Source organism: Netta rufina (assembly GCF_964035555.1).
Source record: "Netta rufina genome assembly, chromosome: Z".
NCBI classification, from domain to species: domain Eukaryota; kingdom Metazoa; phylum Chordata; class Aves; order Anseriformes; family Anatidae; genus Netta; species Netta rufina.
Genome location: NC_140126.1, coordinates 68,985,785 through 69,012,493, shown reverse-complemented (window position 1 = coordinate 69,012,493; position 26,709 = coordinate 68,985,785). Strand labels below are relative to the sequence as shown.

General features: G+C 39.4%; 1 protein-coding gene across 1 annotated transcript; it reads right to left on the bottom strand.

Moving 5' to 3' along the window:
• Positions 1 to 938: 938 nt before the first annotated feature.
• Positions 939 to 26,046, bottom strand: SMC2 (structural maintenance of chromosomes 2; the record flags this gene model as incomplete). The annotated part of the gene is made up of 24 exons (XM_084305592.1): positions 939 to 1,088; positions 1,996 to 2,143; positions 4,679 to 4,839; positions 6,376 to 6,492; positions 7,335 to 7,535; positions 8,073 to 8,267; positions 8,545 to 8,688; positions 9,005 to 9,198; positions 9,951 to 10,075; positions 11,131 to 11,266; positions 11,809 to 12,016; positions 12,329 to 12,448; positions 12,704 to 12,842; positions 13,593 to 13,710; positions 14,273 to 14,432; positions 18,476 to 18,709; positions 19,367 to 19,516; positions 20,150 to 20,383; positions 20,893 to 20,937; positions 21,106 to 21,216; positions 21,403 to 21,441; positions 24,273 to 24,395; positions 25,075 to 25,224; positions 25,879 to 26,046. The coding sequence occupies 24 exons, from the start codon at positions 26,044 to 26,046 to the stop codon at positions 939 to 941; spliced, it is 3,570 nt and encodes a 1,189-aa protein (XP_084161718.1).
• Positions 26,047 to 26,709: the final 663 nt, after the last annotated feature.

Sequence of the window (26,709 nt, the reverse complement as noted above, 5' to 3'; positions counted from 1 at the left end):
AGCTATTCCCCTTTGCATGTTGGGGCCCAGCTGTTGGGTTTCATTTGACTAGAGGAGAGTTAACAGGCAGCCTGTGCTGACACCACCCCCTACCCACTTTGGGAAGCAGTTTGTGGTGTTCCCTCCTTGTATCAGATTTTGGGATGAAACGGGGCCTTTGCAAAGTCCAGAGAATAATGACCAATGCATGAGGAGCAAAAATGAAACAGAAGTTTAGGGAAAATAAACAAAAGGCAGTAACGTGGTAGTTCATTTTCATAAATACAACCGAATACGGGACTGCTCAAGATGCAGGCAGGTAACAAGTTTATCCAAATAATGACAGTTTTAAGTCTCTGCGTGAAACAAAGCACTGCTGGTGTACCACCGAGGATGAAAAGTACCATATTAGAGAGTTTAATTCTAAGTTTGCTCTGTGTTGAGAGAAAAATGCAAGAACTGAACAAGTATGTAATTTGAAAATATTTAATGATAAATCAGTTCAGCAGATCATAAAAACAGCTTGGCAGTTAAAATTGTTCCTTACCTTGCTTCTTAAAAGCCATTATGGTAGCATTACTTGATTAATAAAATAATTTCAATAGACCAGTAAATTGTGTGGTCTAATTTATAACACTCATCAGCTCACAAAGCAAGCTCCTACTTACATGCATTTATGTGTACATGCTTGAAGAGTGAGGACTAGAATTGTCAATGGGATAGCAGAAGAATTAGAAGCAGCTTAGAGCTAAGAGTGCATGCAGTGGTTGTCCTATAGATTAAAATTCTTATAAGCTGAAAATATACATTTTTTAGAGTACGAAGGTTAAAAATGTTGAAATTAGCAAGTTGAAAGCAGTTGTTTTAGGTCTTTCTGCAGACCAGGGACACACAACGCCTGAGCAGCCATTACTGCAGCTGATGTGTCACTCAGTTTCCTCCTTCACCTTTTGTTTTTTCTAAGTCCTATTGGCTTTGTTTTTAGATACATTATTTTTGTTCTGCAGCTGGCTGTATCTTGCAACTGTGGATGCACCATCAATAAACTTGGTCTTGTAGAGGACATTGGCATTGTTAAACATTCCATCCTTCAAGGACACCACAATAAACTAAAACAAAACAGAAAGCTTAAAATAAATACTCCTATCCAAATAAAGAGTTTAAAAAAGATTAGAAAATGCATCCAAAAATATATATTTTACTTCACTTGGATAAAGTCTTAGTACTAATTCTTAAGAAAGTAAATCTAGATATAACTGAAGCCCAGCGGAATGTGCAAGGCCCGTTAACAAACACCCACAGGTCAGACGCTGTAGCTACGAGCTGTGGCTGTGGTCAATCCCAGTGCTTGGTCTCTTCAGCCCGTGGTGTCAGTACCAGCACACTGCAACACAACCTTTCTTGGTGCAGTGACCATCGGAAAAATGTTGCCATGTAAAAATGCAGGATCCTTTGTAAGCTAAAGATATAACTCAAATTATTTAACAGTACTGGTAACAAATGCTCCCCTCTTTATCTAATTTAGAAAGGTCGTATCCACCACCAAACAGAGATACCACTTCTCAGTCTGAGGCATCTCTTCAATTCTACAGGTAATTTTTACAAGTGTAGACCACAGTGATCCAAAGAGTCTTTCCAGTGCCTGGCTTATTTTAACAGGGCCAAAAATGAAATACTTTTAAGTTCAGGTTAAAAAACTCTAGCAAAAAAAAAAAAAAAAAACACACGGGTCATGCCTCAAACTGATCATATCGCAGATACTCCTCCCTATTACTGCCTGCTTTTTTTTAGCCACTGCAACCATTGCTTATGTTAGAAGGTAATGCTTAGAAGAGGTAACGCTTAGAAGTTTCAGTTGCCACATCGTAAGGGTCACGTCCAGCTAAAATGACTTAGTGATTAAAAAAACAACACTGGAATAAAAAAAAAAAAAAAAAAAAAAAAAAAGTTGAGAATTTGTAGGAGCAGACTGCTTCTGAAAATAAGAAAGTGAATGAACTAGTTTCACGGTCATACCTGAGAGTGACGGAAATGAGCACTGAGCATCTGTCCAATATTCTGGGTATGAGAGAGATCAAGTGCTGCATCCACTTCATCCAAGATGTAAATTGGGGCAGGTTTGAAAAGAAGCATGGCTAAGATGAAGGACAAGGCCACCAGGGATCTAACACAGAGAACAAGAAAGAAATGTTTTATGCCCATTGGAGAGATGACGTTCACTTATTGAAGCCATTGTTTGGTAGTAATGAAATGCTCTCTCAGAAGCAGATTCATGCTTTAAGTTCTGGAGAGAGAGTAGCAGTTTCTGCCACAACTCCTGCCTGGCCCCCTGACTGTGAGGACTGTGACTGGGCAAGCAGCGACTTTCCATCTGCGGTCCCCAAAATCCGGAGGGCACAGCTGTATCGGCTCGATGTCCCCACGTCCGCGGGGCTTGATGGGATTCACCCTGCAGCGCTGGAGGAGTTAGCAGCTGCTTCAGCCTTTTCAAAGGGTTCTGTAAATGGGGCTGCGCCAGGCGGGCAGCCCCTCACAGCTGGGTTTCCCCAGAGCTCCAGTCTGCGGCCAGCTCTCTTCAACGTTCCTGTAGATCAGCCGGATGAGGACTTGAATGCATGCTAAGTGTGCAGGTGAGTTGAGTTGGAAGACACCTTAAAGGTCATTTAGTGTATCTGCGCTCGGGATTGCCCTGGCCCAGCTGCAGGACCTTGCACGTGGCCTCGTTGAACTCCATGAGGTTCGCACAGCCCCACCTCAGGCCTGCCCAGGTCCCTCTGGAGGGCAGCCCTTCCCTCCTGCGTGCTGGCCGCACCACACGGCTCGCTGTCATCAGCAAACTCACTGCAGCTGCCCTCGATGCCAGTCTCCGTGTCACAGGCAAAGATGTTAAACAGCTCTGGTGCCAGTACCGACCCCAGAGGAACACCACTGGGCACTGATCTCCATCTGGACACGGAGCCCTTGACCACAGTGCTTGGATCGCAACAATTCTGACAATTCCTTACCACCGAGTGCTCCGTCCATCACATCTATGTCTCTCCAATTCAGAGGCAAGGACATCAGGGGGGACAGTGTCAAGTGTTTCGCACAGCCCAGGCAGATGCCATCAGCTGCTCCTCCCCTACCCACCAATGCTGTAACCCCAGCGTGGAATGCCGCCAGATTCGCCCCATCTGCCCTTAGTGAGGCCGTGCTGGTTGTCCCCAGTCACCTCCTTATTTTCCACCTGCCAGGTTCCAGGAGGATCTGCTCCGTGATCCTGCCAGGCACAGTGGTGAGACTGACTGGGCTGCAGTTCCTTGGGTCTTCCTTTTCTCCCTTTTTAAACATGTTGTGTTTCCCCTCTGCCAGTCAGTGGGAACGTCACTGGACTGGCACAGCTTCTCAGATATGATGGACAGTGGCTTATCACCTATCTCATCGGGTCCCATGGATCTGTGCACGGTCATGTTCCTCAGATGGCTCAGACCTGATTTCTACAGCCAGCAGCTCTTCACTCTCCCAGTCTCTGCCTTTTCCTTCTGCGACTTGGGCAGTGTGGCTAGAGCACTTGCTGGTGGACTGAGGCAAAAACAGTCTTTGAGTACCTGTCTCCATAACCCAGGTAATCAGGACTACTGTTTCCTGGTGGAGAGGGCCCACATTTTCCCTAGTCTTCCTTTTTTCACTGTTGTAATTATAAAAACCATTTTTATTGCCCTTTGACATGTCTGGCATTGACATTTACTTCACCGAGGCTCATATGATGCTTTACCCATCGACCTGCCTTTGTTTCACCTAGTAAGCTCTCCTGCTTTTACCTTTCTGATTCTCTCCCCTATCCCAGCTGAGGAGAATGAGTGAGATGCTGTGTGGTGCTCATCAGCTGCCCAGGGTTAAACCACAACAACCCTGTGGGTGCTCAGATGCTGCAGCAAGCTTCCAAAAGAGGTGGTAAATGCCCCAAGACTGGCAGTGTTGAAGAGGCAGTTGGACAATGCCCTCAATAACAGACTTTTGGTTTGGTTAGCATGAAGTGGTAAGGTAGTTAGGCTTGATGATTTTTGTGGGTCCCTTTTTTTTAAGATCATGCTGTTGCTTCACCTATTCTCAATTCTGAGCTTTGCAGTGCTGTTTTTCAACTTGCAGTTCTTGAAAAGCTCTGGCTTTTTCTCTATCCTTCAAGAAGTGCCTCTATTTCACCTCTCCCTAAATTCTGTTTTTTAACTAGGTCAGTTTTTCCTCAGAAGTTGCAAAGAAGCACATGCCCTACACACCAGCAGATCACTGGAGAAGAAAACTTGGTCACCATGACACCGCTTTGAATCCAGGGCAGAACTTGTCTATGCTGATTTTTGAGGTTACAACTCAAAGACTGGAGTACTTAGTGTCAACTGTACCTCACTATTACCTAGTTACTGCAGTTTTTCCATTACTCATTTTCATTTTTGTCGTTTTGTCCACTTCTCCATGGAGTAAAATGTTGCTATTACATGCCAAGCACTGCATTCTTCTAAGTCAGGTTCCTTCTTGAACTAAATTGAATTAAAAGTATTTTGAATATGAAGCCAGGATGGAAAAAGACAGAGCCCTTGACTTGACCAGGGAAAAGATTAATTTCTTATGTTAGTTCTAAACTCTAATTGGCTAGACATATCAACTATATACGCAACTACAATGGAATAAAACAAATTTCAAAACACCCACAAAATTTACTAACCTTTGGCCTCCACTAAGTTCTACCAAGTTTTCCTTCCACGTATTTCCTAAGGCAACTTTGAACTCCATACCATTGAAGACTTTTCCAGTTTTATGGACTGCTAACATTGCTTTGGCTCCTGGTAGAAGCATTGAGAAAATTGAATCAAAGTCTTTGTTCACCTAGAAGACCATGAAAGATGTATGAACAAGCTTTAAATCAAAAGCACAAGCTGCTACAAAAACTTAGCAGTGAATTCTCATGCCTTAAGTTTAGAAGATATGGTGAAAAAATATTAGTACAGCATCTTTTATTTCTGCTATACTGAAAATGAAGCAAGACCTAGGAAGGTATGTAGGACACCTTAGACCGAGCATTTTATAAACATCAAATAAATATACTGGAGAACTTTTGTGCTGTCAGCCAGGAAAATGGCTATGCCCTGCCTCAGATTTACTTTTTTTCTTTTTTTTTTTTTTTTTTTTTTTTTTTACACCAGATTTATCAAGGGTCAATTAAAATCCTGATTAAAAGACTATTAAAAGTGTAAGCACCTCATAAGAGGCACAAGTGGGCATCCTCACCACTCTACTTCCTCCAGGACTACTTAAAAAACGTCCACATATTGAGTAGGATGCAACTGTAAGCCTAGAATAAAAAGCTCTCAGGGCAAGGAAAGCATCTGAGAAAACACTTGTTCCACTACCCATGATGCTTTTAAACATAAAATTCACATCCTTTTGTCAAACAAGATTTTGCAACAAAAAAGTACAGTGGTATCTTGAGCATGGGCAGTAATAATTAAAGCCAATAGTTAATTTGTGAGCATATGAAGTTATTTGAGTAGGTATAACCAATTTTCTGAAAGGCCAAAAAGTACAAATTCTCCAGGTACAGCAAAAAAAAAAAAAAAAAAAGTGTCAATAGTTTTACAGGTACTAAGGGAAAAGGAAAAATTTACACATTTACACTTTTTTTTTTTTTTTAATAGTTCATAACATGAGAGGACTAGCAAGAAAGCAGAGTACTTACACAACAGAAACCTAAATCAACTGTTTCTACCTTCCAGTCAGGGTCCACAGCACCACTTTGTATGGGGCTGTTCCACAGAGCCAGAATTATTTTAATTCTGGTCAAACACCTAAAGAGTGATTCCTTTCAGTACCTAAAGGGGTACTACAAGAAAGCTGGAGAGGGACTCTATATATCAGAGAATGTAGTGACAAGACACAGGGAAATGGTTTTAAACTGTGGGTGCCCCATCCCTGGAGGTGCCTGAACAACCTGGTCTGGTGGGAGGGGTCCCTGCCCACGGCAGGGGGGTTGGAGCTGGATGATTATTAAGGTCCCTTCCAACCCAAACCATTTCAGAGATTTCAGAGATACAGTCTATGTAAAAGGCAATGACTTCAGGATGCAAGTAGCTTAACTTTCATTTTATTTTTGTGAGCACCAAAAGAGAATGGTAAATAGTTTGCAGTTTTGAGTGTACCTCCACAATTTTCAGAGAATTCCTATTTTATCCTCAAAAGTGAGATGAAGCAGGAGAAATGGAAGTGGCTGCTTTGTAAGTTAAATACTAGGCAACGGAGATTAGTTCTGGAAAGATTTTTTTCAAGGAAACACACAAGAGAAACACAATAAAAACAATAAGATGAATCTGATTCTGAAGAAAAAATACATGCTAAAATGTGAAGACTGCTTTTCAAGTGACATACCTTTCGCCAAGCAATCTGTAAAGCTTCATTTTTCTTCTGGTCAAGCTCTTCAATAGTAGCAATAATTTTTTTCTTGTCATTCTCTACAATTCTTTTTCTCTTCATCAAGTCATTGTACTTATGCAACGAGAAGATTGATTTCAATGAACTTTAGCACAAAATGAATTTGAGCACACAAAAAAAAAACTGTAACTGTGAAACAGCAATTATCCACAAGATTGAAATCCAAAGCATTTATTTAGCTGTATGTGGGACTTAGGTTTTAGGATATTATTTACAAATTAAAGCATTTGAATTTTCAACAGTCAGCAAAGGGGAAAACCAATGTTAGTCAAAAATTTGCACCTTGTTTTCAAGTTAATCATGATTCATTTGCCTTTCTAGGCAAAAGTATGCAGATAGGAAAAACAAACCTATTCTAATCAAGAAACAGTATTAGAAGTTCAGTGAGTGAGTCAATGGATGGTTTTGAGACAAAACTGTAATAACCTCAAGATACAGGTGAATTTAAGACAACTCTGGAACATCTTTCAGCTATCTTCTTTAAGATGAGCAGGTTTTTGATCTGCAGACTTTGATGAAGTATGGATTTCTCAGATGCTGTAAGAGATACCACCCAAGCTTGCCTAATGGCAACTTAGAATGGACTGTTGTGGACGAATTATTCTTTTGACTATTCTGAATCAAGATAATCCATGACCTGGCTTACTGGTGCACTATCAAATAGTTCAAAAATATAGTGTGTATCAAAGATCTAACTAAGGTTCCCTGCTAACTCATGAAACCTAGCTTTATTTTTGGTGTATTCAGAAATATAGTATATGAAAATATAAAGCTTCATATAAATAAATATAAATATATATTATTAAAAATATATTTATATATAAATATATAAAAATGTATATAAATATATATACCCACCTGCCCAATCTTTAAAGGTTAATACACAGAATGCTTACCTTTTCTTCTGCATCAGAAAGCATGTTCATATATGACATGTTCACGTTCTTCTCCAGCTGCTGTTTTTTTGCCTGGAGTCTCTGCACCTTCTGACTTACATCTTTAGGATTGTTGGCTTTAAAGTCATAGTATGTGTTTGGCTGACCAAAAAGATGTTTCTCGGAAGCTATCCACTCATACTCCTTCAACATTTTGTTTACCTGTAGACAAGATACCGTGTTGAGGCTTTTTTTTTTTTTTAAATTCTGAATTAAAACAAAAACAAAACAAACAAACAAGAAAAACCACCACCAGTCTAAAATTACTCCAAAACATCAATTGTTCTACCCAACACAACATAGGATAGCTTTACCATGCCTCATGTAATTTCTAAGACAAACCAAGATTTTTGAGGTGCTTTCACATATGCTCTTCATATGTCACTTGGAACATGTTTTATTTTCTGTATCTGGACTAAGCCATAGTCACTGAGTATTTGGATCAATTTCTTTAACTGGTTACACAATTTGTTCCTAAGATCAGAATAGTCTTTTCATTGGCCACCTTCTCTGTGATCTAGTTTCTATGAATCCATACTGGTAAGCTATGCTACAATTTTTAGTTTCTTCTCCTTGCGACAAAACTTTTCACATTAAGAGCTGCAAATACGACAAGGCTATTTCCTTTTCACGTGGCAAGGAAAATAACCACTCTTGGTCACTAGATGCAAAGAAAAGTATGGTTCTGAAATACCTTACCTTGGTAGTGGCATCAGCAGCCTCTTGTTGATACTTGCTCATGTTGTGCTCTAACGTTTTAACATTAAGCTGCAATTCATTAGTTTGTTCTCTGTATTTTACCGCCTCTGCAGATTTGGCTTCAATCTTTTTATTCTGTACTGCAATGACTTCTTTCTGCTTGGCCAGCTCCTTCTGGGCTTTCTCTACAGATTCCTGAAAAGAAATTCAGACAGCTATTTATTAACTTCTTACAAAAGGAGATGTTAAACAGTTGTTAGAAAAGAAGGACACAGCAAAGTAGAGGAAAAAATTAACACATGGCAATAGAGCCAAAAAAATAACTACGTAGGCTAAACATAAATGAGTTTATTAAACATAAATGAGCAAGAAAATCCAAACAACAAAAAAATACACCATACAATTTAAGCTTTAGGGGATCATATCTCCAGTAACTTGAAAACTGATAATGAGATTCGGTATTCACTTTTACCTTGGACTTGGATGCCTCAGCTTCCATCGCGGTAACTTTCTCCTGGTAGGATTTGATTGTTTTCTCTGCAGCCTCAATTTGTTGCTTAAAGTTGGCCTCTTCACGTTTTAGCTCTTCAAGTTCCAGAAGTAATGCATCAACTTCCTAGACAGATGTTTTCAGATATATTAAGGTCTACTTAAGTGGAAGGAATTAACATTCAGTTTGATGTATTAAATGAGGTAGAAGATAATAGAACAATTGCTCTTCAGCAAGGGAACAATGTTGCAAAAGAAGCATCAGCAATTTCTACATGTTAGTGACTACAGAGTTTTGAAGCTGGCAGGATTAAAATTTTAGGAGAATCAAAGTTTCTGAGTACTGGAACCTCTTCTGATATTGAGAAAATTACCAACAACCTTTGGGCTGCCAACAACTCTTTCACCATAAATGATTTTATGATAACAAAAGTAAGTTTTACCTGCTGCTTTTCTTTTGTTTTTTTGCTTGAATCATCAGCCTTCTTCTTGCTGTCATCTAACTTCTGCTGGACATTCTTTAGTTCTTTTTCACGTTCTGCTTCTGCATTTTTCATTTTATTCTCCAATACCTTGTATTTTTCTTCTGCTTTCTTTTGACTCTCTTCAGTTTTCCTTAATGTCTCTTCACACTCCGCTGAATCAAGAAATGTAGCACTAAGACTGAACAGTGTTCTTATCGTTAAGCTTAAACCCTAGCCTTCAATAGAAATAAATTTATCTTTGCCTCTACTAGAAAAAAAAGTCGTACATTTGCTAGTTACTGAAGTCAGCTATTTCAGTGATTCCTTTAAGACACCAAACAGAAAACCATTTGTTAAAGAAAACAGGGGCAAATCTATGCCAAATCTGTTGTAAAAGCAAGTTATTAAACAGCTACTCAACAAGTTACCTCATCCATAGTGTACTATGTCCACGTTCTCATTTCTGTCCATTTTTGTCTTTACTTGATTCCTTTTACATTTTTCCTTAGAAATATCAACAGTACTTCTTTCCACTGCTTTCCTGTCATTCAAACTGTTTATTTTGCTAACCTTAAATGTGTATGGAAACAGAGGGTTTGGAAAAAAAGCCACAAAATTACTCAGCTATGGAATCAAATCCATTAAAAATGTCTCTGCAAAGTCATTTTTCTTTCTATTTTAAAGAATATAAAACCCCTAATAAGGATGCAAGCTTTACAACAAAGCTTATCTGAAGAAACCTTGTCCCAGTCCCACCTATGCTTGTCAGCTGTGATTCTGTATCTCTGTATACTCCAAAAGTATAAAGCTAATTTTCAAAGCTGTTTTTTTCCCTTAAGCAAAGATTCTGCTACTTAAGCAGCCAAACCATCTCATTCTCTGCAATTAGTTCTCAGTTACAAGATTAAAAACATATTTGTCTCACCAATGGTTTTTTTCAGAGCAAGCAGCTCTTCCTCTTGCTTGTGATAAGCATTTTGCTGCAGCTTCATTTTCAGTAGCTCTGCTTCTTCAGACTTCATCTCCCACTCCTGCTTCAGTTGCTGGTACCTTTGAAGACAGACATGATATGCTGCTAAAAGGAGGGGTACCCAGCACCTCAGCTTTGAAGTTGAAATAAATACTTCTGTACTTCCCCTTTCCAATGAGAGGTACAATGACTATAATACAAATAAAATTACATTTACAGAAGACCAGTATATCTTTATAAAGATAAACAAACATGTAAGTATAAATATCTTTTTAAGTAATTTTGAAGTTTGTAGGTAAATTATTATACATGTCATTCATTGTTGTGTAGCCCTGATAAGGTACATTAAAAACAAACAAATGCAACACATGGAGTTTGGAAACAATTCAGAGCTCATGTTTTTCCAGCCAGTTGTATCACAGGTGCTACATAGAATCAGCAAAGAAAAAAAAGTATCTAAATGCAAAACTCATTCCTTATTTTGGTCATATTTCCAGAACTTGTTATGACTTAAAACAACCTGAAAAATAAATCAAGCTGGTAGATAGCATATCGCATAACACTACTTTCTTATGGGATTTTTATAGAACTGACTAAATATGTATTTTTATACTCCATCTTTTAAAAACATCTCCAGTAATTAAGTAGCTCAAAATTCAAATATAGTTAAAATTATTTAACTTAAATCCTTATAGCAGTATAACTCAAAGAATCATTTCCCTTTAGTACTTCTATACTTCCTTTGGAGAACACTAAGAACTATCACAAACTGCAATTCTGGATGTGTGTTACAAAATACGACTGAAACCATTCTTGAGTGCATTTCATGACAACTCCAGAAAATTTCAGGTGATCTCAAATAAATATTATTGTATGCCAAATTGTTATGTTTTCTTTTTCTTCTGCATTACACCAAATAATGTTTTCTTGAAAGAGTTCTCCAAAACTACATTTGCCTTTTGACTGCTATACTTACAAATTAAATTATGCAGGGAAAGGGGGTGGGAATCATTCTTTTCTGCATATTAAATTCGCAACAGGCCCTATCCCCTCCAAAAAACATTTTTTTTTTTTTTAAGATTTATTCATAGCCACATAAGACAAATAACAGACCATTTTATAGGGCAAACCTTACTTTTCAGAAACATTATGTAAGCTCGCCAGCTCTTTCTCTATAGCGGCAAGTTCAGACGTCTTTTCTTTGAGACTGACTTCAGCTTCTCTCTTTTCTTGAACTTTTGACAATATTGGTACAGTGTGTGTACCTGCACCTATTTGGTGAAGAAAACACAAAGTTAATCTAATTGGAATTAGATTCAGCCCTGGCAAGTGGTGAATTCTAGATGGTGACTATTATGCTGGGTTATGCTTTGTTCTCGTTACAGAACAGAAAAACAGGTGGACTGAAATTACAACAGCTCTCAACAGGGAGAGACTGCAAACGAATTTTGTGAAATCAAGCAACTTTAAATGTCATTTATGAAATCACCTCAAATTAATTATGAATTACCTCAAAAAGTGCTTGAATTCATAGCATTTCTTTAACTTTCTTCCAAGAGATTTCAATAGCTAAAAACAGATTTATAATACATAGTATTTAAAATAAAAAGCAAGTTATACAAATAGTTTGCCATTTTTTTCCTAGTTTAATACTTCTACTTAAGTGTATGACCACCAAATCTTTGCTCAAAAAGCATTATTACCAGCAGGAGCCTAAAACAAAAAACATCTCTATTCATTTTTGCAAAAACTTATGCAGAGCAATAAAGAAATCAATAAGAATACAATATTATATGGAAAAAACGGTAATTGCCTCCACTAAGGGTGCCCTGGGGATCAAATACATCTCCTTCAAGCGTAACACTTCTTTTCAATATCCTTTTGTCAAAAGTCACTTTCTTAGCATTATCCAAGCCTTTACAGACCAGCGTTGTTCCAAAGACATATTCCATTGCCTTCTGTAGTTCACAATCATACCCGATCAAAGAAATGGCTAAATGCACATCATCAAAATGTTTGACCTATAAATAAAATGAAATGTAATTAGCATGCCTTAAGATATAAGAATTTTCAAATTCCATTTGTCTTCTCTTGATAAAAATACTTTCCAAAACATCATTACATTTTAAAACATAATTTCAGTTAAAAGACAATTAAAACCAGTTTAAACACTGCATAGTTCAAACTATACAAAAGGAAAAAAAAAAAATAAGATACCCTCAAACCCTGTAGAAATTCTTTTTAGTATGGCTATTACAAGGCTTATATTTTTAGCAAGAAATTAAAAAAAAAAAAAAAAAAAAGGCAGCACACAAGTTTATTTATTTACATACCAAGCTTTTGGCCAGATTGACAATTTCGTGTGCAATACACTTGGCTGAAATTTTGTTTAGTGGAATGATGGTGTATCGATGCTTTAGCTGACCCTTTTCTAAAAGCTTCTGGCCAGTAGCCTAGAATGAATGAGAAGAGTTACATGTCAGAACATACCTAAATATCTAAGTGATTTGAAAATTAAGATAGTATGGCATTGCATTTCGATTACATTGTTGACAGTAACTACGCATTACCCTTTTGAATTAATCTGAACATGCACACGGGTCCAAACCACCTCTTAAGCATACAGTCATTATGCCCATGCTTGCTAACCCTGAATCCCATGACCTAATCTCAGTATTCAGAGCTTTGTATTAAAGTAATACACGTACCTCTGTATCCACAACAATGTGATAGAGTTTCCCTCCACCCACCACTTCTAGGGCTTTTGATGTGGCTGCATCTTTCAGGGTGAAAAGAGTTACAACAAGGCCCTTCACAAGGCTTGGATCCCAATTCTTTTCTGGATGTCTTAAAAACAAACAAACAGTTACGATAACCACATGTTCTGTTTTCTCCCCCATATCTTTAAAAACTATATTAAAAACTATTTCTTACACCATAGTTTGCACTGTTTAGTAAGAATGAAAAATCATAGAAAATAAGCAGCAAAAGGTTAAACTAACTACTTTACAGCGAGAGACTTCCCAACAACAAGTCAGTTACAAAGGCAATAGAAGAATGTCCTTCCTGATTTTGGTATGATTTGTAGATTTTACTCTGGGTCCTATTATTATTAGCACAGCTATAGGAATATGTTCTGAGTGATTTTTACATAAGCAAATAAATGTGGGGATAATTATATTTGATTGGTGGAGACAGACACAACATTGACTTCCACAGAGCAAGTTTATTCACAGTCCTCAAAGGGAACTCTAAAAATTAATGGTAATTAATTGTACAGACTGTTGGATACTGTAGTTTCAGCTACGGACCTTGACTTCCGGCTTACAAACACCATGTCAGTAAACTTTTACATTTAAATGATTTTGATAAGCCTGTATTTTAAGAATGACTGCATCCCTTCCCCTGCTGCTCATTAATTCAGCTAACATTTCCTGACTTTACTCATCCCTCCATTTGCATCAGATAAGATAATCATAATTCACTGACAGTAAAAGAAAGACAACAGTTAAGGAATTGATAATTCTCTCAAGACCATACATAAAATGCACCAAAACCCACTTTTAAATGTGTTTCAGGATAACACTGAGATCTTACTTGTATTCAAAATGTAGGTGAGGAAACTTTGCTACTAAGCTGTCATATAACTGTCTCAGCTGAGCGATGTCTTGAGTCAATTGCTTCTTTTTTTCTAAAAGGTCTCCTTGCTTTGCATCTGAAGAGTTGAACACAAGACACATTCAGAGCACAGAAATCGAGTAGCTTAAAAATCGGTATGCTGCACTGCTTATACAGGTATTTATGTAAGTAGAGAATAGATAACCTCTACAATTATTTTTAAATTTCCATCTTAAACAAATTAGCACTTTAACAAGATTAAACATGCAAAGAGCAAAAAGTCCCATGTCCTTCTGTGAACGTGAATTGAAATTGATTCAGCAATATCAATTTATACTTTTGCATATCTTTCATGACAATTGTTATCTGGAATAAGAAACAATAAGACAAATTTTATGTAGGAAAAAAACGGAAAGAAACAGGGAGATGGGTCATTTTTTTCCTTCTAAATTCAAGCTTAAAGCTCAAGCTTTAAAAGTGTTGTCTTACAGTATATCAAATTAAGTTAATTCAAACTACTTTCTGTGGAAGGGAAGAGCTGTTGAGCTTTGACCAGACAAGTTGCGTTGCACATGAAAGCAGTATACCTATTTTTTTCTGTTCCTTCTATATGTCTTCCCAGATTCCCCCCAAACAATTCACCAGAAGTCTATACAAACCTTCGTAGCTTAGTTTTTCCATTTGATTCTCTAGTTTTTCTTTTGTTTTTTTGACAGCTTCAAAGGCTTCTTGGTCTTTTTTGTAGCTCCCATCCATCTTTTTAACTTCCGCTTGTTTTGTCTTTAATTCCTGCTGTGTATATTTTAACTTCATTTGGGCCTATAAGGAATAAGAAAGTATGGAACCAACAGATCTCTAAGGAGAATCTTTGAGTACGCATTTAGGACATTAGTACTATCTCAGTCCTCCCTTAATTTCCTTAAAAAAAATCCCACTGTTTGTAACAATGGCAAATAGCAGCCCCGGCCTTTAAAATTAAGGGTACTGGTGATTTGTAAATAAAAGCACAAATCATGTATCTGAGTGGGTTTTTGGGCTGTGACCCTCTTAAGCCATGTGTATGAAGACACTGGCCAGCAGGCAACCGGCGTCATGAGAGGGCAAGGCAAGAGTTAGTGCTGCTAGCCAACCCCATGGCCAGTTTAAAACAGCATGAATACGTATATAAACCCATTCCTGGGGAGCACCACGGACAAGTAGGACTGCAAACAGGGACAAAAAAGTCTATGTTGCAGTTCATGCAGGAAGGGGAATAGACTCAAGCCAGCAGGCGGCCTGCTCGGCCTGCCTGCTCTGCTCACCAGCTGCCCTGTCAGCCTCCCCAGCCAACGACATCGCTTAAATTCACAGAATCCTCTAGGTTGGAAAAGACCTCTTTAAAGCATTGTCAGCTGGGGAGAGAGATACCGTTAGGAACACTGGCGTTATGCCAAGGGATGGTGTGGCACTGTCTTGAGGGTGGCAGGGATAATGTGAGAATCTGTGCTGCTCCACAGAGCTCTGTGGGTTCAGGAGGACACCTGGAATGCCCAAATAGCAATGCATGCAGTGTGAGGAACAAACAGGACAAACTGGAAGCTTCAGTCGTCTCCCAGAGCTGTGATACCATTGGCATTAGTGAGAGTTATAGAAAACATTAGGAAGGCCCACAACTGGAGTGGTGGGGGTGGAGGGCAACTGGCTGTTCAGGAGGGACAGGCAGGGCAGGCAAGATGGAGGTCCTTGTCCTTATGGGCAATTTCAACTTCCCTAACATAAACTGGAAATAGCATACTGACATGACAAGCAAGCCTCAGCAATTCCTAAAACATATCGAAGATAACTTCCTGTCACAACTACAGAGTGAGCCAAATAGGAAAGGTGCCCTCCTAGCTCCATTATTTTAGAATAGTGAGTGCCTTGCGGGACAGGTGATGTTAGGCCACAGTGGCTCTCTTGGCCACAGTGCAACTGCAGCTTTTTTAGGAGGGGAGGTCCTGGTCTTTCCTCCTTGCTAACTGATGACAGTATGCATAGGACCAGCACAAAGCTGCACCAGGGGAGGTTCTGATGAGATATTAGCAGAAATTTCTTTTACCATGAGGGTGGTCAGACAGTGGAACACGCTTTCCTAGAGGTGGTTGGTGCCCCAGGCCTGTCAGTGTTTAAGAGGCTGTACTGGGTCTGGCTGGGATGTTAGCTTTCCCTGCAGCAGCCCATACAGTGCTGTGCTCTGCACTTGTAGCTGGAACAGCAGTGGTATTACATCAGTGTTGTGTCTGCTGCTGAGCAGCAGTGGCACAGCATCGGGATTCTCTCTAACCCTCCTAGGGGGTGGGCAAAAAAGCGAGAAGAGAAACATCACCAGGGCAGCTGACCTAAACCAACCAAAGGGATATTCCATACCATGTGGTGTCACACTCAGCAATAAAAGGTGGAGACAGGAAGAATTTCGGAGGGGTGGGATCTCGTTGAGAAAACTTCGGTCCTCCTCCCGAACACCAGGCTACATGCATTGAGGCCCTGCTTCAAAGATGTGGTCAATCATCGCTCATTTCCGGGAAGTAGAGAGTAATTTCTTTCCTCTGCACTTCCACATAGCCTTCATTTGTTTTGTTTGTTTTTCTTTTTTTCCTTTCCCCCTTTCCTTTTTTTTCCCTTTAAATTGTTTAGTTAATAATAATCTTTCCTTAATAATAAAAATAATAATGATAATAATAATTATTTTTTCCCTTTAATTAAATTATCCTTATCTCAACCTGTGAGTTGTTCTTTACTTTACTTCTTCCCCTCCTCATCTAAGGAGGGGGAGTGAGAGAGCGGTTGTGGTGTTTAGCTGCCTAGCACGGTAAAATCACTGCAGTCCTTTTTGGTGCCCAACGTGGGGCTCAAAGGGTTGAGATAACAACAGAATTGATTAAAACGCTTACAACTAACACACTTATTTGCTAGTCACCATGCTCAGTGTCCTGTTATTAGTGGCTTGTTCAATCATATGTCATGCCATCCGTGCCATGTTCTCCTTTCTCCTCTATATCCGATCCGAGGATGTGCTACAATCTGTGCTCATTATTTTTTTGAATTCGCTGCGCTGCCAAGCACTGGCCTTGAGTTTAATTCAGGCTCTGCACTGTTATTATTTGGGTCTTATGGAAACTAACTTTTAGAGAATATTCAGAACTACACTGCCTTCCTTTCCTCATCTGGATGTCAGTTTATGAATAATGTCAGGAGTGAGTACCTCCTCCTTCTTTCACAGTGGGCTAATTACAACAGTTTGGAAGTATTTTGAATATCTTTGTGTAACCCATGTATTGCTATTTCAAATTCAGAATAATGGGTTTCCTCTTCTCTCTAAGGTTAGTTGATTGTTTAGAAAGCTTACCCGGGAATCTGTCTCGAAACAGTCTTGTGGCGAATGGCAAGGTGTGTGGGAGGATATAGGCAGGTACCTGTCACGGGTGTCTGCTCCAATAGTTTTGAACTTCACCCCTGAGCAAGTGCTAAATCCTAAAAACCTGACAGAATGTTTGAGAGTCGTATGTCCTGGACCTGATAATGCTGGAGAACGACAGCTTGCAGCATTGTGCTGGGTCCTGGCTTACTCCTATCAAACACTGTTTAATATCATCCAGCAGCTTGAAGAGAGGGAAGAAGTCTCTGAGTCTGATGACCAGGTAACACATGCTGTGGCTGACCCAGAGGACCAACCAACTATGGTATCAGTCGCCTCCATCGTCAAGTCAAAACAATGGAAACAGAAGTCAGCTTGTTTAGTAAGGGAAGAAGCCTCTCCTGAGAAGGAGGGAGAAGGAGGGAGAAGGAGAAAAGGCAGGCACCTCTAAAGCAGAGCCATCACAAAAACAGCAGGAAGAAGAGATGAAAATCATAAAGGAATCAGAAACCACTCGATCCTGATCCCTGAGTGAATTGTGAGAAATACGAAAGGATTACGGTCAACACTCAGGTGAACACATCCTCACCTGGCTGCTTCAATGCCAGGGCCAATAGCCAACAATTAGAAGGCAATGGAGCCAAGCAGTTTGGATCCCTCTCTAGAGAAATGGTAATTGACAAATTGGGAGAGGGACACAGGTTCTCAGCCTCTGGAGCTGAGAAAAAAACCACCACGGAGGCACTGGGACATTGTCCTCAGTAACATGCTTTAACTTTTGGTAGCCCTGAAGTGGTCAGGGTAGTTGGACTATATGATCTCTCAAGGTTCCTCCTGACTGAGTTATTCTATTCCAAGTGTTTGGATACAGTAATATATATTAGCACATGAAGAGTGTTCAAGAAAGGGAAGAAAAAAGGTAAAATTATGTGGCGGAAAGACACCCGTATTATTTTTTCCTGAAAGAATTTTTTCTTAAATGAGACAAGGAAGGTGCACATTTAACTCAGAAAATTTATATCCCTCATAAGAACCACAACAGCAGAAGTTTGCTATCTTAAGACAAAAGATGTGGCATCTGTTTCAGCTGTGTTGCTGGCACACAATGTAACTAAGGTGAAAACTGAGGAGTTGTTTCTGAACTATCCACTCACAGTCATTTATTTTGATTCTACTAGTTTTAATATAGAAATAATTTAATTCCTACAGTGTAAGCATATATCATAGGTAGCTGTCTTAATTTCTTCCTTTTCAATACTATTAGTCATCTGAGTCCTGCTTTATGTCTCAAATGCCAGTTTCTGTACTTCCTCATGGCCATGTTGTAGCTTTTCCCTAAATCAGCACAAGATTATTACTTTCTAAATAACCTGTTTAAATCAAAGTTACCTTAATGCTTACGCCAACCTACAAAATATCTTGCACAGATATTCTACAAATCTTTTTCATAGATGTTCCAAGAGTGTGTTAGCAGAGCTTTGACTCTTACCTGTTTAGCCTCTGTTACAGCTTTGCTAATTTCATTTTTGCAAGTCATCATCTGGTCTGCAAGAGTAGCTTCTTCACCGTCACCATTCTTAGACATGCCAGCATGCACAGCATTGAAATTCTGTTGGGCTGCAGCTAAAGCATCTGTGTCTTTTTTACTTTCTTCCTGTAAAGCATTTAGTTCTTCCTGTATCTTCTTTAATTCTTTCTGCTTTGACATGAATGCTTTAGAATCCTTTAGCAAACAAAAACAAACAAAAAAAAGGACCAGAGAACCTAAGTCCCATTAACTTCAAATACACATTTACATGTTGTTCAGATGCATAGCTACAAGTACTTTCACCAACTAAATTTCTGTAACCTTTTGTCAGGTTTTCTGGTTTTGCAATCCGTCTTTGCATATTTCAAATGTGTAGTTGCCCTATGAGTGCACTGAAAATCTACAGAAAGATGAAAAGTCAGGAACCGATGACAAATGCACAAGAACTAGCAAAAAACAAAAAAAATAGCCATCCCTAAAGTATTTATTCTTTGAGTGTTCCTCTTTCATGAAAATAGAATTAGATGTCAAGAATATGAAACATTTTTTTTTCTTTTAATTTTAAGAATACCAGGCCTCCAGAGTGGAGAATATTTTTTGAAAGAATTGGAATACCCTCCTGAGATTAAAAGAAAGTTGCCAACAATAGAGAGCTTCACTTTCTTCATCATCACATCTGTTTTTAATAGGAGCCTACTACCTGTGCCATGTAAATCAAATAATGCCCTTACTTGTTTCTGCCTTCCTGGTGACATTCTTGCCAATCAGCTTTGGAGAGGTAAGAAAATAGTGCTGTCCTCTCAATCTGAACTACTCTAGCGCTTAAAAATAAAATTATGTATAAGGTCTTACCTCCTGCATGCATTTTACCAGTTCTTTGTGCTTACTCTCTTCACTTTTTAAGTTCTCCTTCAGGAGATCAAGAGCACTTCTTGCTTTAGCATCAAGTCTTTGAAGTTCTGAAAGAGTAGCTTCCAGTGACTGGAATGCATCACCAATTTCCTACAATCAGAAACAACAGAAATGTAATGTAATGATACAGTATCTGTAATATTTCACCTGTTCACAGATATGCATGCATAGAAGATGAATGAAGCAGACATACTCCAATGCAAACAGGCTAGAACCTGTATTCCCTCAGAAATACAAACTGATTTGAAGCCACTAGAGCTCAACACTAGTTATGATGGGATACTGCCCCTGTACAAAAGCTGCATTTAGGCATCCAAACACCCTGTGGGCTCTACCCTGGATCTAACCAATTTTGCTGCCCCCATAACTGAGGTCACTAGTGACTTGAACGTGTTTCCTGTTTGAAATGTGTTTCTTTTGAGATGCTAACAAAAAGTGGAAAAAAAAAATGCTGGCAAAGTTTACCATTGAATGCACAATGGAAACAAGCGGAAAACCTTATCTTTTTCAGTTACTAATTTACAGCAATTGGTAATGAAGCCTTTCAGACATGAAAATCTTAAACGGACATCATTTAGACAGTGGCTGTGAATGATAATGAGCAGTGTATGAGCTAAACAAAGTGCCACAGGAAGATAAAAATCAAAGGGTATATTATCTGGAAAAATAATTTCCTGCTCATATAATTCCTTCTATTAATACTTTCAGACAAGCACATCTCACCTTATTCCTTTCCTCTTCCAACTCTGCTATTTCTTTCTGAAGTTCCTTTGCCCTCTTCTCATTCTCAGCCAATGATTCTTGAATCTTTCCAATCTTTGTCTGTGCTTCCTTTAATGTATCAACAGTGCATACTTTTGTCTCTTCAGCCAGAACATACTGATAGGCTATGCAGAGGCGGCTGAAATGCTCTATTTCTCGCACTACGTTTTGGTACTCTAGATAGAACATTCGTTGCTGAAAAGAAAAGATACCAATTAGAAGAAAAAACACTAAAATTTAGTGGAAAAATATTATTAAGTAGGACTGTTATAGAAAACTTCTAAGTATTTCTAACATTACTGATATATGTTGATAAGAGGAAGGATCCTCCATGTTAAGAAATATTCGGTATTGTACGTTGCAAATCTGCTTAAGAAAATCCTAGATAAAAATACACTTGTAGCTGATTCCATAGCAGGAACTCCACTTGACACAGCATTTTTAACAACTAAAAATAGAAATTTAACTGCTATTTTTATTACTTCTCTTGTTTAGTTCTTTCTCCTTACATTTCTCTTCAGGATGTCTTGCAAGTACTGCACATAACATTGTCTGCATTTGGACAGAAGATAAAATTTATATCTCCTAAAAGATTCTACAAAGCCTGAAAACATGTTAAGTCTTAGCTACCACACACTAGTTCAGAGCTGCTGAAAGTATTCAGTACTTTAAAGGCCTCTGCCACTCTTCTAATTATTACTTACCTCTTTCAGTTTCTCTAAACTTGGAGTGATCTCTTCATTTAAGACCTGAAACACAAACCAGAACATCTGTATTTGGATTTGTAAAACTCTGAGTGTTAATGGCTAGTTTCACACACAGAAATGAAATATTGTGCAAGTTAAAAAAACCACGCTGCACTAGTTACTCAGTATCTAGAACAACTAAAAGAAAGTACACTTTCCAACATATAGTACCGTTTGAATTTCTTTCAGTTTGGCTTCCTTCTTCTCTATGGTTTTCTGGACAGCCATTTTCTTGCATTCATACATCCTAGTACCAGCTGCTTCTTCAACCATTGACAAAATCTAAAATAAAACATCAAAATTCTGATGTTACTTCTTTGTATAACGTCAAACGACTCAGAACTGAGTTGAACATCATATATCCCTACTTTTTGTTGTTGTTGTTATTTTCCACCCAAAATACTGATTCTTGTCATTCAAAATAAACCAGTAAAATTCCAGAAAAAAAAAATCCCACAGTTTTCTTACCTCTGGTGGCTTCATATTTAGGACTTTGGTAATTCGTCCCTGGTTAAAGAAAGATAAATCAAAAATGATGACTATTTACCATGCTATACTAAAAAATAAAATAAAAAGTCACACATTAATTTTATATGCTATACTGCAAGCTTAAACACTTTTTTTTTTTTTTCCCTGTAAGGATAATCTAGTTTTATACAATCACTTTGCAAATCTTAAATAACTTCTTAATTGTAGGTTGGCTGTTTGGTCGCTTAGCTCGTATCTGACAAGGGGGAGTAGAATGGGTGCGATACTGACTTTTTAAAAATAAATGAATAATTAAGTAAACAGGAAATTGGGACAATTCTATTTTGTGATACGTGGAATAAAAATTCATGTCAAGAAGATGGTTGATGTTAATAAAGAAGGGGGAGATGGGGGAGTGTGGCCATGGGGTTTGAAAGCCCTGTGGTTGGTGATAACATCTTAACAATGAGGTCATTGGGAATGTAAAGAGTTTAGAGGGAATAAAGAAGGGTGATTCAGGAGACACGCCATGCCATGCCAGTCTCAGGTTGCTTGTTCTCTCGCCCTTAAGGCATGGAAATTGCTGGGGGGTTGCTGGCTGCTGTGCAAAGTTGTTTGACCAATGACAAGTTGTTTGAAAAGGACTGCTGTGGGGTGAAGGGTATAAGAAGGGAGCCTGTCCTCAAGATAAAGACAAAAAAAAAGACAACATGATACAATGAAGTTACGTCATCAATAAATCAGTAGAAAAAAGAAATGAATAGGGACAGGCTAGCAGAACAAGGACCAGGATGGGAACAGGCACACTGATCGCCTCATGAAGATGGCTTTGGCCAAACTCAGCAAACAGCTCCGAGAAGCTCGTCCAGAAAGTCGCTGCAAATGGGCGCACCGGAGCTGGGAAGAAGCTCCAGCTGAGAAGCGGACCCGCACTGGTCAGCAGTTGCGCATTATGGGGAATCATACATCCTTAGGAACAAAGACTGTCCTGGTAACCTTACAGCTTATTCCCTTTATTAACAATCAGTTTATGATCCTGAAACGTGGGACCAAATTGAGGTCAGGGTGTGAGACTCTGCTACAAAAAATGACAAGGTTGCAGTGAGATTGCTTGGCACCTGGTGAACAGTCTCTGAGGCCCTAAAGAGTCATGTAGGGCCACAAATCAGAAACGTGTGGTTTGCCAGATAGTGAGGGAACTGCAGGTTCGTTCACCAGTATTCCTGCTACACCATCGGCCCCTCCACTGCTACAGCCTTCGAAGGCCTTTGCTGTTAAGCCCCCTGGTGACCTGGACATGCCTTTTGACCCAGGCCCTATTGGCCTTGAAAAGGAGACTGAAATCTTTCCCTTTGAAGAGGATACATAAGGCCCGAAGGCCCAGTTGATGAACAACTTAAAGTGAGATATATTGTTCCCACGACTAGCCCTGGAATTCTCCGGTGTGTGTAATCAAGAAAGGAATGGAAAATGGAGATTGTTATATGATCTGAGAAAAATGAATGAAGTCATGGAAGATGTGGGAGCACTTCGACCAGGATTACCAACTCCAACTATGCTCCCCCAGTCATGGACATTAATAGCCTTCAAGGATTGTTTGTTAAACACTTGCCTTTTAAAGCTTTGCCATATTTATGTTTCAATTGATACTTTTTCTGATTGTGCATCCGTGTAGGTGTACTTGGGTTTAGTATGTAAAAGCAATGTTCTGTATAGTTAGAAAGTTCGATGTTTGTGTGTGCGTGTTGGTAGAGTGTAGACTCCCTGAGCACTCAGCGCTGTTTACTTGCCTTTTATAAATGTTACTAAATTCAGATTGAGTTGTATCTTCATTTATAACAATTTGAAACAGTAAAGCCTATTATGTTTTATTATTCTGTGCAAATATTTCAAAGGTTTATTTAGTCCTTGTATTAAAATTTGTAAGGGTCTTTTCACTTGATCGACTTTTCTTTTCTCAACTGGTATATCAACTTCATACAAAATATTGATTAACATAGAATTTACCAAACAGGAAAAAAGCGTTTTTTTTTTTAATGCAATACTAAGGGAAAAACTTATCTGATAAAGAGATAAAAAGGAACACAAAATTGGTATATGTTTTTACAAAAACCCTGCAATAAGGCATATGAGAAGAAAGAGTAAGAGCTGAAAGTTATGTTTCTGCTGGAAACCTTAGCTACATAATAGATATTTGACTTGTTTAAGCTTGTCCTGGTTTCAGTTAGAACAGAATTAATTTTCTTCCTAGTAGCTGGTGGAATGCTGTGTTTTGGCTTAGGATGAGAAGAGTGCTGATAACACCCCGATGTTTTAATTGCTGCAGAGCAGTGCTTATACCAAGCCAAAGACACCTCAGCCTTTTGCTCTGTCCTGCCAACAGGCAGGCTGGGGGTGCAGTAAGAGCTGGGAGGGGACAGACCCAGGACAGGTGACCCAAACTAGCCAAAGGGGTATTCCATACCATCTGACGTCATGCTAAACAATATATAGGGGTGGCTAGCCGGGGGGAGGGGGCCGGACTGCTCGGGGTTAGGCTGGGCATCGGTCAGCGGGTGGTGAGCAATTGCATTGTGCATCACTTGTTTGTACATATTATTATTACTTCCCTATTATCACCATTTTATTATTATTGTTATTATTATTATTGTTATTGTTATTTTGTTATTATTATTTTCCTGTCTTATTAAACTATCTTTGTCTCAACTCACGGGCTTCACTTTCCGTTTCTCTCCCCCGTCCCAGAGAGGGAGGGGGGAGGGTGAGCGAACGGCTGCGTGGTATTTAGCTGCCAGCTGCCACTACCTGTCCTGCCACAAATTTGATGACACTTCTATACTTTCTGAATTTTAGAAAGATGCACACAATACCTGCATGATGAGAAAGTGAGGGTTATTGACATTGAGTCCAACAGAACAGAAGAGGTCCTGTACACGAGTGTTGGTAGTATTCAAGCCATTGATGAGATACTTATTTTTACCTCCAATGACAACCTGGGCAAGAAAGAGGAGCAGAAGAAACTTCATATGATTTAAAAGCAGCTTGATTGTGGAAATACAAGCTAATGACTTAAAGGGATCAAAAATCTGAGTAAGTCCCATATTATATAGCCTTGCATACACATATGGAACATCAAAACAGATCTGATCGGTATTTCAGATGTCTTTTTAGTGCTAACATAAAATAATCAGTCACAGAGGGCAACATTTTTGTTCTGGGTTTACAAGACAACTTCCAAACTCTGCAGGTTTTCTTATAAAGGTTCCTGTGCTCTTGGAGACAAAATTCAACCCACAGGTCAGAAATTAAGAAGAAAGCCATAAAATAGAAAATCAGAACTTGTTTTAGGAGCATAATACCACTGCTATTACGTTTCTGTGCAACTCTGTAGAAAACATTATTGATATACTACATTTAATTATATAGAAAACATTATTGATACACTGTATTTAATTACGCTAAACTTATTTCCCAAGTAATTTAAAATTTTAATCTAGTACACTGGTTCCGCTTCTACAGTCTGTTACTAATCACACTGTGGAAACATTGCCTCATTTACAAAAGCTCAAGAAGTTTAAAATTTAAGTTTTTTTTCCCCTTTAAGAGTCACTCTATTGAGTATGGTAAAAATGTATGCAGATTCCTACACAAATACATACATTAAGAACTCACCTGCCTGGTGATGGTGATCTCATCACAGCTTTCAAATCCCAGTGGGCTCCGTTTCTTGTCAGTATTGTCAAAGATAATGGACACAGTTGCTTTACTAACTCCTGCTTGCCCATTTTTATAAACAAGATCCTGCAAGTTGGCAGCTCGCACCTAAACACATGGAATAATTTTTTAAAAAATTTGAATGAGCTTCAAAGTGTTTAAATGTGAAGAATTTCATAACGTGTAAAACCACAGGCAGAGCATTCAAATTATAGTGAGTTACCTAGCTGTTTCTGCATGAGTTTCCTGACGAAAACAGGATGTCTGTTTAGAAGAATAAAAAGCTAGATGACTAGTTCATCACTAGTGTCTGTATTTTAAAAATATTTATTCCCTACGCAGTTCAGAAGAAAGTGAAACAGAAAGCGTTCCTTGGAGGTCTATTCAATTGGCCTAGAATTACAGAGGGGAAAACAACATCACATGAGAACAAAGACTCAGTTTGATCTCAGCACACACAATGTTTACGTAATATGTGTTTAATACAAACATACGTATTTTCTTTTAAATGGCAACCACTGTGAGAAAACGGCTTTTTGCTTCTTCTGATGAAACAGCTGGTCAAATTTTGGGAATGCGATCGAGAAGCGCAGAGATTTAATGCAAATAAGCAAGTTTTGCCTTTAGTCAGCCTCAGGCTGCTGCCTCCAAAGTGATATCTTTTCGGACAGAGGCACCACTCCGCGTCTTCCGCCAGAGACCACCCAAAAGGTGATAACGAAATGCTGCTGACGGAAGAGAGGCCTGTTCAATCCTCCTTACCTGCGTCAGGTTGGTGATGCCCAGCACGAAGCAGATGGAGTCCAAGATGTTCGACTTGCCGCTGCCGTTCAGGCCGGTGATGGCGTTGAACAGCGGGTCGAAGCCATTGATCTCTGTCCTCTGCGCGTAGGACTTGAACCCGTCGAGTATGATCGACTTGATGCGCATCTTCCCAAGCGACCGGGCCGGGTACTCCTCCCAGGGATACGGAGAAACGACTCTTGGTTGTAAATACCTCTTTTGAGAGAAAAAAAATATACAATAAATTTAAAAAAAGAACTTAAAAATTCGCGTTTTTTGTCAGGCACAGCTGAACGCCAACGGAAACGGGAGGAGAACACGGCTGTGGCAAAGAAAACAAAGCGAATTTTTTACACAGAAGCCTACTTCGGACCTCGGACCAAGGAAAATAAAGGCTAGTTATTAATACCTCAGGCGAAGAAATAACTGGAAACAGACCCCAGCGCCCCGTCCGGCCCCGCTCCTCACAGGCAGCACCAACCGCCACTAACCGACGCTTCAATTTTGGCGCCCGCGGCCGTTGCAAGGCAGCGCCCTGGCCGTGGCTGTCCGCCGCGCTGCCTGTCTCCGGTGGCGCGCTTCGCACCGTTCCTCCTTTCTGGGGAGGGAGGGAGAGGCGGGAGAGAGCCGCTGCTGGTTGGAAATAAACGAAATAAAAAGAAAAGGGCCCCGGGTGGGGCGGGCGGCGGCGCGCTCGGGTCAGGCGATCGCGCAGGGCGGGCGCTGCCGCCGGAGGGCCCCTCACAGGGAGGGGCCCAGGGGGCTGAGGCGGGCGGAGGCGGGCGGGGGGGGGCGGCCCTGAGGGAGGGA